The sequence below is a fragment of the Grus americana genome, chromosome 4 (assembly GCF_028858705.1).
Source record: "Grus americana isolate bGruAme1 chromosome 4, bGruAme1.mat, whole genome shotgun sequence".
Taxonomy (NCBI): Eukaryota; Metazoa; Chordata; class Aves; order Gruiformes; family Gruidae; genus Grus; species Grus americana.
In genome coordinates, this window is record NC_072855.1 from 64,458,940 (window position 1) to 64,473,819 (window position 14,880).

Below are 14,880 nucleotides of genomic sequence, written 5' to 3' on the forward strand. Positions count from 1 at the left end.
CTGCAGCCCCCAGGTTTGCACGGCGGGCGCGCGGCCCGACTTCTTGCCAGGGCTGCCGGACCCCCGGGGGGCTGCAAGGGACCTCTCCCTCCTCGAAAACATGTCATGTGCATGGCATTTCATCAGCAGTTAGTGACTCCCCATGATGTACCTGTTGATGTGGTGATGACAAAATAACAACAACAAAAGCTTTGTCTTTCTGGTCCTAACCTGGGAATTTGGTTAACTGGAAATCTTTTGCTTCCTGATCAAATTCAGACTCAAACTGGGCTCCCCTGGATGCGCGTGAGGCTTTTGGCAAGTGCAGCCCCCGGTTTTGAGCAGAAACATGAGTGTTCAGTTCAAGTGGATTTTTCTGCCCTAAATAACTATAGTTTTCTCACTGGCAAACCTGTGCATCATCAACCTTCTTGAAGGCATGCATTTTCCAGCCTGGCTGTTCCCTCGCTGAGGGTCGTAGGGCAGATGGCATCGGGCAGGATTTGCAATTCTCCTTGCTACCATGGAAAGCAAAGTTGCATTCGGCGAGGAGTTGTTCCCCTGAGCTGCTGCAGCCCAGGCGCATGCAGGAACGGCAAGGGGCGTTTGCTGCTGAGTGCAAGGAAAATCCGAGGAAAAAAGGGAACAGAGGTGCACTGGAGAGCTGGGCGGCTGAAATCCCAGCAGGAAATGATAAATATAGGGAAAGGAGAAAGGATGTCCCTGCAGAGGTGGGTGCAGGGGGGCAGCTGCAGCACCTACATGCCCCCATCTCCTGCCGTCAGGCACAGGGCAGGAGGGGTGGGCTCCGATCACTGGCCGTATCCTGCCACCAAGGTCCCCACCGGGTTTTGGGTGGCCATGAGGGTGGGGTTTTGCTTCCCCCCCCCGCAGTTACTCTGCTTTGCTGGGGATGTGTGCAGAGCCGCCAGATTTCAGCTGGAGAATACTTGATTTTGGAGAGCAGGGGGCCAGGCTGGCCCCTATGTGGGTCTGTGTGGTTCGGGGGGCACAAAGACCAAAGCAGAAATGCATTTTGTAGCATCACTGTGGCAGAAATGGCTCCTAAAAGGGGACTGGGGACACCTGTATCGGAGTCCCCTTTTCTTTCCTGGCCCTTCCAAAGGCCCATTTCACCTCTGCAGGCAGCCTGGAGAGGCACTTGTTTGGATTTAGCCTTTTTTTGTCTAACGGCTATGCCCAAGTGACTGTGGAGCTGGGCCTTTGAGGTTGGTCTTTTTTGTCTTCTTGAAAAAACAATGACAGAATTTCCCAAAAAGGGAGGTAGGCACCCCCCGAGAACAGATTTCCCAATATTTATTTTAATTTAAACCCAGAGTGTTATTATACCCTCTGGCCTCCCAGCTGTTCCTCTGAGACCAGACCCTCAATTAAGCGGCACAGTGCAAACCTCCCCGGGTTTGGCAGCGGCACGGGGCACTATGTTTGTGCACCAAATCTGCCGGCATTGAAGTTTGGGGGTTTTCTGGCGCACACCGGTGGGCTGGCGTCACTCCGGGCAGGGCGGCGACTGGCTGGGGGGGGCGGGGGGCAAAAATAGACCTTATATCCTGGCGGGGCAGCAGCAGGAGGAAATCTGTGCCGGCTGACTCTGTGGGTAGCTGTCGGTGCTGTGGAGGGGTAAGCTTGCTGCTGCTTTTCTCGGCTGGGTTGTGCGTTGCCATCTGCTTTTCCAGGGGAATGGGGGGGATCAGCTTGCTGGCAGGGCTGGGTGCTGCTTTTAGCCTTTTCTTGGGTCTGTGGCTTCATGAAGCACTCGGGTGGAGGGAATGAGCATCCAGAGCCTCGCTGCATGGCCAGTAGCTTGTGGCCAGTTGTTTTCTAGCCCGAGTTAAATGAAGATGGGGAAACTTCAAGTGCAGGTAAATATAATAACTTTCCCCCCAAAACCTCAGCACAGCTGATGGTGGGTTTAGCCAGAGGAAGGGTAGGTAAAAGGAAGGTTAGTGGGCCTGACTGAGCCCGGGGGCATGCAAGGAGCATCCCTCCCTGGAGGAGGCTGGGGTGCTGCAGGAAGGGTCTGGTGTGCTCCTTGCTGGGGCCCGGATGGAGGAGGGCAGGCTGGGTTTTGGTGCTTAGGGGGTGCAGCTCAGACCTGCCCAGAGCCAAGCCTCCCCCCGGGTATGCCTACAGGGAGCTGCTTGCATTGGTGCCTCACCTCTGCTATTTTTGTCAATGATAGACTGTAGAAGCCAATTATATTCATTTATTTGTTTGCTTATTTATTTTTTCCTCAATGAGGTTAAACTCTCTGTGGTGTAATTCCCCAGGGGCATTGCTCCCTGGGCAGAGCCTGAGCAGCTTGCAGGGCTGTGGGAGGGCGGCTGCAGTGGACAGCCCTCCTGCCAGCCGCTCCTGTTGCATCTCTGGTGGGGGCTGCTATTCCCCACTCGCTCCCAAGCGACTGGGAAGCAGGAACGAGTAGTCTTGCTCAGGGAAAGCAGTGTGTCCGCTACCAGGTGAAACTCACTCTTCTGGTATTTTGTGGCTTCTTGCAAAAACAAAATGTATTTATGGAAATTGAAGCAGATCTGTCAAATAACAAAAAAAAAAAAATTTAAAAAAAAAAAGGGACTTGGGTCTCTGGAGGGGTTGGATGACCCCATCAAGAGGTGGCTGGAGGTGAGCCTTTCTTCTCCCAGCTCACCCACATGGGCACAAACACCTGTATGGTTTGGGGTAGTGATGGTGCTTTCTAGCTGAAAAGCAAGCCCTTGCCGTGTTTCGCTGTTCCTAGAGAAAGCAGCCATGAGGACTGCCCTGGTCTTTGCCTGCCTGGTGGGGATGGCGTGCGCCTTCTCGGTGAGTGCCGGGCAGTGGGGGGACCCCCGGCGTCGCTGGGGCTGGTGTGGGGTGTGTGCCAACCCAGCCTTTCCCCCAGGTCAAGAGCTGGCTGCGGCAATCCAAGTCAGATGACTCGGAAGAAAATGCGGTAGGATGTCCCCCCGCCCTGCATTCCTAGTCCCACGCGGCACTGGCCTTGAGGACAAGGGGATTTTGGTCACTCCTGTACCCAGGCCCTGAGACTGATGGGATTTACTCCCTTCTTCTCCCGGTAGGTGTTCAAGAACAGGCACCGGTATTACCTGTACAGATACGCTTACGTGCATCCCTTGCAGCGACGGTACCAGGTGGGTGCTTTGGATGGGTTGCTGATGCTTCGCCACCCACCAAATATGGAGATATTGGCCCAAATGAGACGATGGGCACGGTCTGCACCCTGTCTGCCACTGGCTTGCAGGGCTGGGCTGAGACCATCATGCTCGTGACACCAATGAAGACCCACCAGCCTGGCTATGGCTTGATTTTCCCTCTCCTCAGGGCAGTGACTCATCAGAGGAAGAGGGGGATGGCTCGGAGGAGGAGGAAGAGGGGGTGAGTACAGCAAACCAGAAGCCTTCAAAACAAATATAGGAATTTGGGAACTTTCTTTGGTTTTGTAGTCTCTGCTAATCAGCATTTGTGGCCGCTGGCCACCCACAGCCTTACACTCTGGATGCGACTGGATTTTCTACTCTGGGCTTTATTTTATTATTTTTTGCATATTTTTTTCCTTTTTCTTCTTTTTTTAAAGAGGATGGGCGGGTGATGCACCAAACAACCCTGAGACAAACTTTCCAGGTTTCCATTTTCAGTGGCTCAGAAAGGAGCAGGACAGGCCAAAGGGCAGAAGCAGGGAGGCTCACCCACAAGGCAAAAGGTGCTGTTAGGGACTCCTCTTATCTTCCCCTTTCAGGGTGCATTGCCCCCATAGTGCTGATAAAATTTCTATGGAAAATAGTTATGCTCTGCACGCGTGCGTGTGGAGGGACACAAACTGATGCTATATTGGGAAATGCACGTTTGTACCAGCCCAGCCGGTAACACTGCTCCTGTCTGCTGCATCAATATAAGCTTGGGCACCGCTGCATTTGCAAGAGTCACCTGGGTCCAAAATTAAACACCAGGGGTTATGAAGGTGCCCAGAATAATCCAGTGGTCTCACACACAGGTACTCTGAGACAGAGATCCGGTATGCTTGGAAACCTATGTGTCAGGTCTAATCACATATTTTAATTTTTTTTTTTTAATATAATGATTTGAATGCTAATTTAGGGATCTTTTTAATAGGAGTGCAAGCCTGGGCATCTGGTCTTAAAACACTCTTTGGAGGCCCGCCTGGGGCTGGGGTGCAGCGTGGGGTGGCCCCTGTCCCCCCGGCGCCTCGGCTAGCCCCAGCACCCCCCTGCAACTTGCCCCTTTCTGCCTGTTGCTCTCCTCTACCACTGCGATCACTAGGGGTAACTTTGAGTAGTGGGATGAGACAGCCAAAGGGGGAATTTCATTCCCAAGAAATTAAGTGATATGCAGGAATGCAGCTGCTGTTTGGGGCTGCCCCTTTCATTTCAAGGGCACCAGAGCAGTGGCCATTCCTGGGCAGGGATGCCGCGTACCTTCATTGGCAGAGGATGGTCAGCAAGATAAATCATGATGAAAGGCCCCAAGGTCAGTTATAGGTATGTAAAGAGCACCATTGTATCGGCTGCTAGATGGGGGACATCACTCACATCCGCACAGCCAGCTGCATCATGCCATTTGGTGGCTCCTCTGGTGGAGAGGAAAACAGCCTGGGTTTTCTCTGCATGAGATGCCCCCATATTTTAAGTGTCTGAGTTGGCCCAAAATGCCAGGGTGAGCGTCCTTGGTCTTGACATGCAAGCAGCAGGGATTGCCCAGGGCAGGGATGGCAGTGACCCTGTATCTTCCCACCATGGCTGGGTTCATTTGCTGGTGGCAAGGTGCTCCTTCTCCTAGGCTGGGGGCTGGGTGAGCTGTCCCACCCATTCCCAGTGGTTGTTCCAGGCTTTGCTTGCATCTGGGTTATTCATTGCCTTTTTTAGCAATGATGTGGACTGCAGTGCACCCCATTGAGAGACCCGCTCCACTGTGTGGTCTCTGGGGCCAAGCAATGCTGATGGCTTATTGCTAGTGGGGTTCGGGCTCACGCCTGGCTTTGAGCTGTCAACGCTCTCACCAGCTATCTACACCTGGTGTGTAGTGTGCCCGCATGTTGTGCGCCTGTGGCTTGCTTTGTTTATTGGAAACTGGGAGAGGTAACTTCAAAATCAAACCTTTAGATGCTTTGTAAAGCAAAATGTGTAGCCAGAATGGGAACGCCCTACTCCAGCCACCACCACTTAATTGCATGGCTTGGGCTGCCCTGCTGCAGCTTCTCAATTTCAGCCTGGGGGGAGACCCGTGGGAAAGTAGGAAACTCAGAGCAGTGCCCAAACACACTGCGGGGATGCTGCGTGCTCCCCTCGCTGCTGGGAGGGCTGCGCTCCACTCCCACTGCTGACCACCTGCCCCATCCTCTCCCTGTCCCTGCAGGAGCCATCCCGCGCTGGCACCGAGGCAGCTGGCCACCCCGCTGGAGCAGCCCCTGGGGACAGCCGGGGTGGGCTGGGAGGAGAAGTTGCATCCCCTCAGCAGGTGTGGTTTGGGGGGGCTGGAGGAGAGCACCCATGGAGCGGGGGTATGTTCACTGCATGCTTGCTTGCACCCATGGGATGCCCTGCACCCCGTTTTTGCTTGGGGGTCTGCTGCGCAAGATGCCTGCAGCTGGGGCAAGCTCTGGGCGTTAACGCGGCAGAAGGGTTGGAAGGGGCACCCCAAAAAGGCAGCCTTGCCATGCAAGGCCCCAGGAGATGCTCAGCTGTGCCCACGCCTGCCCCATGTCACACAGCACTGAAAAGCTGCAACCTCCTGACCCCCAACTAATGCTGTGTCATTTCCCCCCCACCAGGGCAAGGGCTGCCAAGGGCCCCTGAAGGGGGGCAGGAACAGCGCTGCCGGCAAGGGGGGCGACTCTGAAAATGAAGACAGTGATGAGAATGAGGAGGAGGAGGAGGAGGAAGAGGAGGTTTCTGAGAATGAGAATAGCATCAATGGCACAAGCACTAACACCACCAAGGGGGAAGATGGACCTCACGGCAATGGCACTGCGGTGGCTGAGGAGGGCACTGGCATGGCTGAGGAGGAGGAAGAAGAGGAGGAAGAAGAAGAAGAAGAGGAAGAGGAGGAGGAGGAGGAGGAGGAATCCGAAGCCACCACCATTGCCAGCACCACCGGTGAAGAGGGGCTGTCCCAGGCGACCACCACAGGAGATGGGGGACCCACGGACGCCACCACAGCCGGGGAGCAGTGGGAGTATGAAGTGACAGCTGGGGGCCACGGCCGGGGGGATGAGGGCACCACCGATGGCAGCTACAGGGAGCAGGATGAGTACGCCCGCGGGGACAGCTACCGGGCCTATGAGGATGAGTATGGCTACTACAAGGGGCATGGCTATGATGTGTATGGCCAGGATTACTACTACAGCCAGTGAGCGGACGGGGGGGCGGCCCTGGTGCTACCCCCCGCCTGCCCCATCCCACTCAGGAACGTGCTTCCAAAGGCTCACTGCAGCTGCCATGCTTGGGGTGCACGCTGGCTCCGTCCCAGGCTTTTTTTTGTATCTCGCAAAGCGGAATGAAATAAAGCAACCAAACTGAGCTCGTTGGTGACAAAAGGTTTGCTGCCAAATTTTCTGGGTCAGCGGAGCAACACAGTGCTTGGTGGGCTGAGGGGCTACAGGTGCTCGTGCTGCTCAGGATTAAATCTCTTCATTCCAGCTCAGATGCACACAAAAGGAGGGAGGAACAGAAAGGCTAACTAGGAAAGCCTCTGTAGAGCCCCCTCCAAAAAATGGAAGGGCATTTTTAGGGTCACTGCTGTGGGATTACTGCCATGTCTTATCTAGAGTTGATGTGAATTTGCAATATGTGGGTGACGATAACTTTACCACGTCTTTGACTCCTTGGTAGCATGCCTCCCATGGCCTGACCGCACACCAGGCAATATTAATAAAGGTGAAGACATTAATTTCTCTTTCCGTGCATCACTAGCTGTAGACAAACACCCCTGTAATGAGAGCTTTGCTTCTGCATCCCTGCACCAGGCATCTGGTTCCCACCAAGGCCGAGCACCTCAGTCGTGTTTCAGACACTGGCGCTGCAGCCCAAAATGGTCCACGTCTCTCCCAGCTACACAGCCTCGTCCCCAGGGTGAGGTAGGGCTGTCACAGTGACAGCAGTGTGTCCACTCGCCCCCTGTGCCAGGGATGGGGATGCCTGGCTTGCAGTCCCCAGGATCCCTGCCCAGAGTCACCTCCCCATGGAGAGTGGCCCTGGCCAACTGGGGATCAGCGCCAGGGATGGGGAAGGACCAAATCCTGCTGGGTTCCAGGCAGGTGCCCCCATTTAGGAAAAGCAATGGCCCTCACACATGAGTTGCGGCAGGTACCAGGCTGCCCTCACACTCCTGGAAAGAAAAACCTGTGTTCAGCTGTGGATAGAGGTCCAACTCCAAAACGAGTTTCTATTCTCGCAGCAGTAAGCTGCTGGCCACTGTACAAAATCGCCTCTGTGTGCCAAAGCTGGGCTGCAGCTGCCAGGGTAGCAGGAGGTGCTGCCTATAGGGTGGGCACCCCTGGGGCCAAATCCCTACAGTGGCACTGGGGAGCCCTGCGCACACTTGCAATCAGTGGGGGACACACGAGAGCCACATCCCCGGGGGTGCCCAAAGACGTCAGGGAACCAGCACAGACAAAGGGCCCTGGCACTGCCGGGGGCCAGGTCCCACTCCCACGGGGCACCCAGCCCGGCCCCGTGTGCGTCAGCCCCCCTGGGCACCCGGCCAAAGCTCTGCCTCCCTGAGCCGAGGTGCACTGGCCGGCAGCTCTGGTACCTGCAGGGTACCGTCGGACCATGGCTCCCTGGCCGGGGGGAAAGGGCAAGTTTCCTTCTGGCTCCAAGATTTGCTCCTGCCTGAGGCTGGATACTGATGGTTTAGGCATTTCTGGCATTAATGTAAAATTCATGCATGCTCCCAGAGTTTGGGTCGGGGCAGGGTGGTGAGTGGGATGGGAGCTGCTGTCACGATCACCACAGTGAGTGGCTGAGCCAGGCTGGCAGGGGGAACCCCCTTTGGCATATGTGTAGGTGACCAGCATACCACCAAAGCTAGAGAGGGGCGGGAGGAGAGTACATACATCATACACATCCTCGTAGCACCTTCCCACAGCAAAGGTAGGCTTGAAGGGACTCGTGCAAGCAGTGCATGAAAAAAATCCTTTTTTACCACTCTTCTATTTTGCACTTGCACCAGGCTTAGCTCAGGGGGGTTGAAGTTGAAACCCAAAAGGCAAGTGTCGGAGGCTACAGTGTGTCAGTGGCTCTCAGCCTGGCCAGCACTGCCCCATGGTGCTGGTCGTGGCCATGACTGGGCCAGGCTCATTGTATTGCCCTTCCCTTTCTGTAGCCCTGCTGGCTTTCCCATGTCAGTCACAGTGAGCATGCTATGACCCACTGCACCCCCTCTTATCAATAACCTGGCTGGATGTGTGCCACGCTAAGATCTGCACTAATCATCGAGCAATTTCGCCTTCAGAACAGATATTTATAAACTGTGCTTTCTGTTTATCCAGCCAGGTGGAACATTTGATAGCTGTCTTCCACCACAAACACATTTTTAGCTGGAAATTACTCCCCCTGGTTATCTGCGGGCGCTGCCAGTCCTGACAAATGTCCCTAGGCAGGAGCTGATTGGCTCCATGTGCCTGGGACCAACTTTAAATTTCAGCAAAGTGGGCACAGCATCCACGGTCTGCCGCTGGAACCTGCCTCTGAAGGCGAAAGGTAATCTTTTTACCTAGATTTTCTGCCTTGTCTCTCCCCAGCCCTTCAGTTCTGTCCTCCCTGATCAGGACATCTCCTGCTTTCACTCTGGGCAAGCTGCGGTGGGGACGGGGAGACGGCCTGAGCCTCAGCTGTGTGCACCTCTGCGTTGCACTCTCTTGAGCCTACGTTGCTTTGCACTGCTGATCTTTGTGCATGAATTTCCTTCTGATGTTTTCTGTAGCAATGCTTGCATGGCTGAAAATAGTCTCCGGGCTGGACCTGTGAGCCCAAGCCAGGGTGGATGGGTGAAATGAGAATTATTAGCCAACAGAGCTACTGTCTACTGCCACTTACCAGTGCTGTTGAAAACAGCGTGCAAGTTTCTTAATTCAGAGTTCTGACTGTATGGCTTAGCCTGCAGTGGTTTTTATTGTCATTTGTTGCAAATATCCACCCAAGCTGCTTTTGACAGAGTAAAGAAGCTTTAACACCTGGTGTCAGAGCACCCACTCGGTGCTGCTGGCCATGCACGCGTCCTTGCCTTGCTGCCGTATGTGTATGGCGAGAGCATTGCCTTTGCTTTGAGGACTGCAGAGAGGCAGAGTGATGCTGAGGGCCACCGCAAAGCCTGGGAAAAGCCAGGGTTGCTGGATAACCTTGCTGCCATGGGGGCTTTGGGACAGCAGGAGGTTTTGGATTGCTGCTGGCTGGGACTTTTGGGGACCGCGGGTCCTGAGAATTCAAACTCCAGTGATTCTTCACTTTGTGCCCCCAGGAGCTGCCCAAGATGCAAACAGCACTCGTGTGCCTGTGCCTGTGCCTGCTCAGCACGGCTCTCTCAACACCCGTAAGTATGGCTCTCCCCAGCGTGCCACCGAAAGCGTGGGGTGTACTACCCAGTGTGTGCCAGCATGCTTTCAGCAGCAGGAAAATACGAGTTATACTTGTACATAGCATGTCTGGGGCTTGAGGGGGTTTTTGAGGTGCTGGCACAGAGGTGAACCCAGCAAGAAAAATCTCTATTAGCACTGAGGTGCCTGAGCATGTCCCTTTAATTTAGCAGTTAGGGCATTGTACAGGGGCCAATCTGGGTTGCTGTAACTCTTCTTCTTGATTTCTGTGGATTTGGGATCTGCCCAGAGCCTGGGAACAGCCTGAGCGGAGCCACAGGAAGGGAGGCACGGGGAGGATGCTCGCCTTACGCGCATGAGTAACAAGTCAGAGGGGTGCATGCAATTATATTCAGGCTCTCCTAATGTGAAGGTTGGACAGCTATAACTGAAACAAAGGGTAAACTAAGATAAATATAATAGCAGCCATTTTTGTCTTGCATAACTGTTGCCCAACATACTAAATACACAGCTAGAGTAAAAAGCTGCTCCTAGTGAAGGCTTACTTTTGCGGCAGGGTAAGGACGAGGAAAACCATGTCTTCCCTGAAGGCTGGGCCCCGGCTGCTTGTCCTTTAGCCCCCAGGCCAAGCTTGCACAATCAGGTCTGTTGCAGGGCAGCACCAGAGAAGGCAATAAATCAGCGCAGATTTGCTTTTCATATAGGGGCACAGAAGAGAGTCAGATTATACTCTGCTGCATAACCAGGGCTCTAATCATAGAATCATAGAATCACAGAATGGTTTGGGTTGGAAGGGACCTTAAAGATCATCTAGTTTCAACCCCCCTGCTGCGGGCAGGGACACCCTCCACTAGACCAGGTTGCCCAAAGCCCCATCCAACCTGGCCCTGAACACTTCCAGGGATGGGGCCTCCACAACCTCTCTGGGCAACCTGTCCCAGTGCCTCACCACTCTAACAGTAAAGAATTGCTTCCTAACATCTAATCTCAATCAACCCTCCTTCAGCTTGAACCCATTACCCCTTGTCCTGTCACTACACTCCCTGATAAACAGTCCCTCACCATCTTTCCTGTAGGCCCCTTCAGGTACTAGTAAGCTGCAATTAGATCTCCCTGGAGCCGCCTTTTCTCCAGGCTGAACAATCCCAACTCTCTCAGCCTGTCCTCATAGGAGAGGTGCTCCATCCCTCTGATCAGCTTTGTGGCCCTCCTCTGGACTCACTCCAACAGCTCCATGTCTCTCCTGTACTGGGGCCCCCAGAGCTGTATGCAGTACTCCAGGTGGGGTCTCACCAGAGCGGAGTAGAGGGGCAAATCCAGCCTTTGACATTGTTCACAAACAAACAATGGAATAAACTGGGAATATTTAATACTCTAGGGTGCATTTCTGCCCCTTCCAGCTGGGCCTGGGGTGCTTCAGTGGCTCATTTTGCTGAGATCAGAGGGGGCTCCTCTCCATGGGGCTGACTCCCCCTGTGGCACATAAGCAATGCCCTGAAATAGCTTGGTGGAGCTCACAGGATGCTCCCACCTCCAGGTCCCCCATCCTTGAGGGATGCACTGGCCAATACATCCCACCAGGATGCCAGGATAATCAGGGGAAGCTGGAAGCTTGCAAGCATGTACCTGGCTGTGAGGGCACAGGCATAGCTGCTCAGTTGCCCAGTAAACACTGGGAATCACCTCCAGTTAACCAGCTCCAGGCTCCCATCAACGTCAGATCCCAGCCGTAAGTTGGAGCATTGTGGTGTGAGCAGTGGTGCCAGATACTAAAACTGCTTTGCAATGAAAATACTCTGCAGCAGAATCCAGTAAAAGGGTATTTGCAGGCCAACAATATCCTATTAAAAGTAGCATGCTATGCAAGCATGCTGTAGCAGAATTTGCAATACTTTTCAGACCCTGGAAGTGGGTTTTTGATCTTTCCTATTGCTGGTTTTAAGCTGGCACCCCAGGTAGTGCCTGGGAATTTATTGGCTTATCAACACAATTTTCCCACCCTTCCCTGGGTGCCATGGTGTGCCCATCACTCTGGGCAGGGCAGGTGGCCAGCAGCGGGCATTGGCAGCCGCCTGGATGCCACGGCAGCATTTGACACCTCGGCTCTCGCTTGTCTGTGCTGCCTGCAGGTGCCGCCGCCGCCGCTGCCTGGGAGAGCTGCTGGGAACTGCGTGGGACAGCACCGGGTATGCCCCCCCTGCCCCATCTGGACCCCGTGGGGTGCCCTGCACTGGGGGTGCAGGGAGAAAAAGCTGGTTTTGAAGGGAACCCCAGGGACCCACAGAAAAAGAGACCAGTGGTCCCCTTGCATCTGAGCATCCCTTATGAAGAGCAGAGGAGGGGAAAGGTGTGATGTACTCAGGCAGGGAAGAGCTTCCCCACCCCCCATCCCCCTCTCAGGGCTGGTCCTCTGCCCCTGCCCAGCCCCAGAGCACAAATGCTTGGTGTACCCACCGGTGAGGTTGTAAAAGTCCCAGACCAAGCTGCTATGGGGTTTTTGTCAAGGTGTATTGGTGTAAAATGCATCAGTAGCAAAATTCAGATGACTAGCGTGGAAGAAAATGCCTGGTTTTGCCTATTGGAAGCCAGCTGCTGTCTTTTCAGTGCTTTGGTCACCATCAGTCCTGTCACTCATATCTGATGTGACCATCAACCAGGTTGTTTTTTCAAGCCATAAACTACCTTGCAAAACCCCCCCCCCCAGCTCCTGAAAGCAAGCAAATCCAGAAAATGAGCCAAAGGGGAAACCAAACCCTGGAGCCCAGGAGGCGAACACACATGTCCTTCCCAGGTCCCTGCCCACACTGGCGGCCACGAGGTGGTGGGAGCTACCACCCTTCCTGGAGCCCCAGCAGGTGCTGGTGGGACCCTGCTGCGGTGCCAGGCACAGCAAGGGAAGCTGCTGCCATTGCATTTAATAAGAAAATCATGGGTTTTGGTTATTTTCTTCCCCACCAGATACTGTTGAAAGGCTGCAATGCCAAGCATGGCTTCTATGTTTTCAAATATGTCTACTCATTCTCAACGCGGAGGAACCAGACGCAGATAAAGGTGAGGAAGCAGCCAGGTGGCATGGCAGGACCCCAGCTTGGCTGCGGTGCCCCATGCAGCCGGTGAGTGCTGGGGCTGGCCCTGACCTCTCCCTTGTGTGTACTGCACAGAAGGAAGAGGCCGACAGCCAGAGCACTGTCCCCAGTCACCGGCTGGGCAAGGACAATGCCAGGTGGGGGCTGACAGAGGACGGGGCAGCCCTGGAGCGAGGTGACAATGGCAGCACCAGTGCAATGGAGAACGGGACTGGCCTCAAGCCCAAAAACCGCAGTGCCCCAGGCATTGATGGGCATGCTCACAGTCCTCGCCCGGGCACCAGCACACGTGCGCGCAGTGGTGTTGGCATCGTGAGTACCCCCCTGGCCAGCTCAGAGGGCAGCGGCGACCTGGATTTGGTGGTTGAAGTCGATGGTGGTGTTTCCATTGTCCCCCAGGGCAGACACCCCAATGAGGCTGTGGTGGGGAACAGGTCCAGTGTCAGGAGTGAGGACAGGGATGATGGTGCCCCCGGGGGCGTTCCAGTGGAGTGGGCCACGACAGCCGGGAGGGAGAGGGCCCCTGCCACCGGAGGGGCCGGGGATGAGGGCAGCGGTGAGGCCACTGTCCCTGGCCAAGGGCAGGAGGGTGTCATGCAGAGCACAGGGATGGGAGGCGCCGCTCTTGCCTCTGTCACTGAGAAGATGGAGGATGTCCAAGTTGATGCCGAAGGGGTGGATGAATATGCTTACATTCCTGACTCGGGCAGCATCACCGTCACCCATGGGAAGGTGGGCAGCACAGCGAAGGCCACCAGCCTCTCTCCGGACAAGGACGATGAGGTCAACATCTTCATTGGGAGGGCCAACATCCACGTGGGGGAGCAAGAAACCACCCAGGCTGGTGCCACTGTTGGCAGCAAGGATGATGGCATCCCCGCTATGGGAACGAGCAGTCCCCTGCCCAGGCTGGGTGTCACTGCAGCACACGATGACGATGACATCCCTGCTCGCAGGCAACCTAAAGGACTGGTCACCACGGCCACCCCAAGCCGTGGGCACAGCGTCACCACCAGCCCCAGGGTTAGCCATCCCACAGGAGAGGATGAGGATGGTGCCACCACTGTTGGTGATGGAGAAGGACCAGTGGCCCCCAGCCCCTGGAAGGTCGCTGGTGGTGACGTTACCATCCCCGTGGGGGTTGGCATCCATGGGAACAGTGATGATGAGGTGAGAGGTGAGGGGCAGAGGTTCAAGGGGAGGCCGGGCCACCTGGCTGTCACCACCCCCCGCCAGGGAGGTGACAAGGAGGCTACAGGTGCTGTCCCAGCCGAGGGCGCCAGCATCCGCCTGGGCACTACCATGGCTTCCCCCAGGGTGAGCGAGGGGGACTGCACCACCGCCCTGGGGATGGCCAGTGGCCACAAGGCAAGCGAGAGTCCAGTGGCAGGGAGGGGAGGGAGTGGGGAAGTGGGACCAGCCACCCCCCAGCCCCGTGGGGACGGACAGCCCAGAGCAGGGGCGAGGGTCCAGCCAGGGAGAGTGGGGCTGGTCAAGCCACCCCGGACAGACAAAGCACCGTCCCCACGCGGGAAAGCCGGCAGCTGGGCATCAAGCAGGGCCCAGGCGAAGGCTGGTGGCCATGGCAGCGATGCCGGGGGCAGGCCACATGCCACTGAAGTGGAGGGCAGCCTCCCTCAGCAGGCTGGGCGAGCCAGGGGAAGCATGGTGGCAAGCGAAGGCCGGGAGCGGGGTCGAGGTGGTGAGGCCAGGGTGGCAGCGGCAGGGGCCAGGGTTGGCCGCCTCCCTGGGCACCATGGCAGGAGGCCGGGGGCCGGGGCGCTGGGGGCATTCGCAGCGCTGGGCCACAGCAGGCAGGTGGACCAGGTAAAGCGCGCTGACGAGCTCCACGTCCACGAGCGGGCCTTTTATGCCCTTGGCGGGGCAGGGGGCAGCCCCCGCGGCCCCTACGCCGGCCTTGTGAGCGCCGACAGCAGCCAGTCCTCTGAGGGGGAGCAGGGCAGCCACAGCGACAGCCGACAGATGGGACTGCGGTCCTCGGGGTGGTGAGCCCCGGGGCACCCCCACAGCTGTTGGAGCCAGGGGACCCTCTGAGGGGCTGCCAGTGTCCACCCTGGTGGGCTCTTAGCAGTGAAGTTGGGAGGTCCCACATGTCGTCCCCCCCACAGCATCCCTGCTACAGGCACTGCTCTTGCCTGGCTGAGGGGCACCCTGCATATTGCTGGGGATCGCGTGGTGCTTCGCAGCCCAGGAGCCAAAAATCACTGGTTCACGCAATCCTGC

At 56.1% G+C, this 14,880-nt stretch overlaps 2 protein-coding genes across 3 annotated transcripts; both read left to right on the forward strand.

The window, feature by feature from the left end:
* The first annotated feature begins 1,570 nt into the window (after nucleotides 1-1,570).
* On the forward strand, nucleotides 1,571-6,524 carry IBSP (integrin binding sialoprotein). 2 transcript variants are annotated; one of them, XM_054824547.1, is made up of 7 exons: nucleotides 1,571-1,620; nucleotides 2,738-2,802; nucleotides 2,882-2,932; nucleotides 3,060-3,131; nucleotides 3,322-3,375; nucleotides 5,371-5,472; nucleotides 5,786-6,524. In XM_054824547.1, the coding sequence occupies exons 2-7, from the start codon at nucleotides 2,749-2,751 to the stop codon at nucleotides 6,365-6,367; spliced, it is 915 nt and encodes a 304-aa protein (XP_054680522.1). In that variant the 5' UTR covers nucleotides 1,571-1,620; nucleotides 2,738-2,748; the 3' UTR covers nucleotides 6,368-6,524. The 2 variants fall into 2 exon arrangements, with proteins under 2 accessions (XP_054680522.1, XP_054680523.1); XM_054824548.1 differs by lacking the exon at nucleotides 1,571-1,620 and adding an exon at nucleotides 1,779-1,862.
* Nucleotides 6,525-8,587: 2,063 nt separating this feature from the next.
* MEPE (matrix extracellular phosphoglycoprotein) lies at nucleotides 8,588-14,646 on the forward strand. The gene is made up of 5 exons (XM_054825086.1): nucleotides 8,588-8,717; nucleotides 9,475-9,546; nucleotides 11,680-11,736; nucleotides 12,509-12,601; nucleotides 12,712-14,646. The coding sequence occupies exons 2-5, from the start codon at nucleotides 9,487-9,489 to the stop codon at nucleotides 14,644-14,646; spliced, it is 2,145 nt and encodes a 714-aa protein (XP_054681061.1). The 5' UTR covers nucleotides 8,588-8,717; nucleotides 9,475-9,486.
* The last annotated feature ends 234 nt before the right edge of the window (nucleotides 14,647-14,880 follow it).

Coding starts and splice junctions, on each gene's coding strand:
- IBSP (XM_054824547.1), top strand. CDS start 2,749: ATGAGGACTGCCCTGGTCTTTGCCTGCCTGGTGGGGATGGCGTGCGCC. Junction 2,803..2,881: donor GGATGGCGTGCGCCTTCTCG/GTGAGTGCCGGG, acceptor CCTTTCCCCCAG/GTCAAGAGCTGGCTGCGGCA. Junction 5,473..5,785: donor AAGTTGCATCCCCTCAGCAG/GTGTGGTTTGGG, acceptor CCCCCCCACCAG/GGCAAGGGCTGCCAAGGGCC.
- MEPE (XM_054825086.1), top strand. CDS start 9,487: ATGCAAACAGCACTCGTGTGCCTGTGCCTGTGCCTGCTCAGCACGGCT. Junction 9,547..11,679: donor GCACGGCTCTCTCAACACCC/GTAAGTATGGCT, acceptor TGCTGCCTGCAG/GTGCCGCCGCCGCCGCTGCC. Junction 12,602..12,711: donor GGAACCAGACGCAGATAAAG/GTGAGGAAGCAG, acceptor TGTACTGCACAG/AAGGAAGAGGCCGACAGCCA.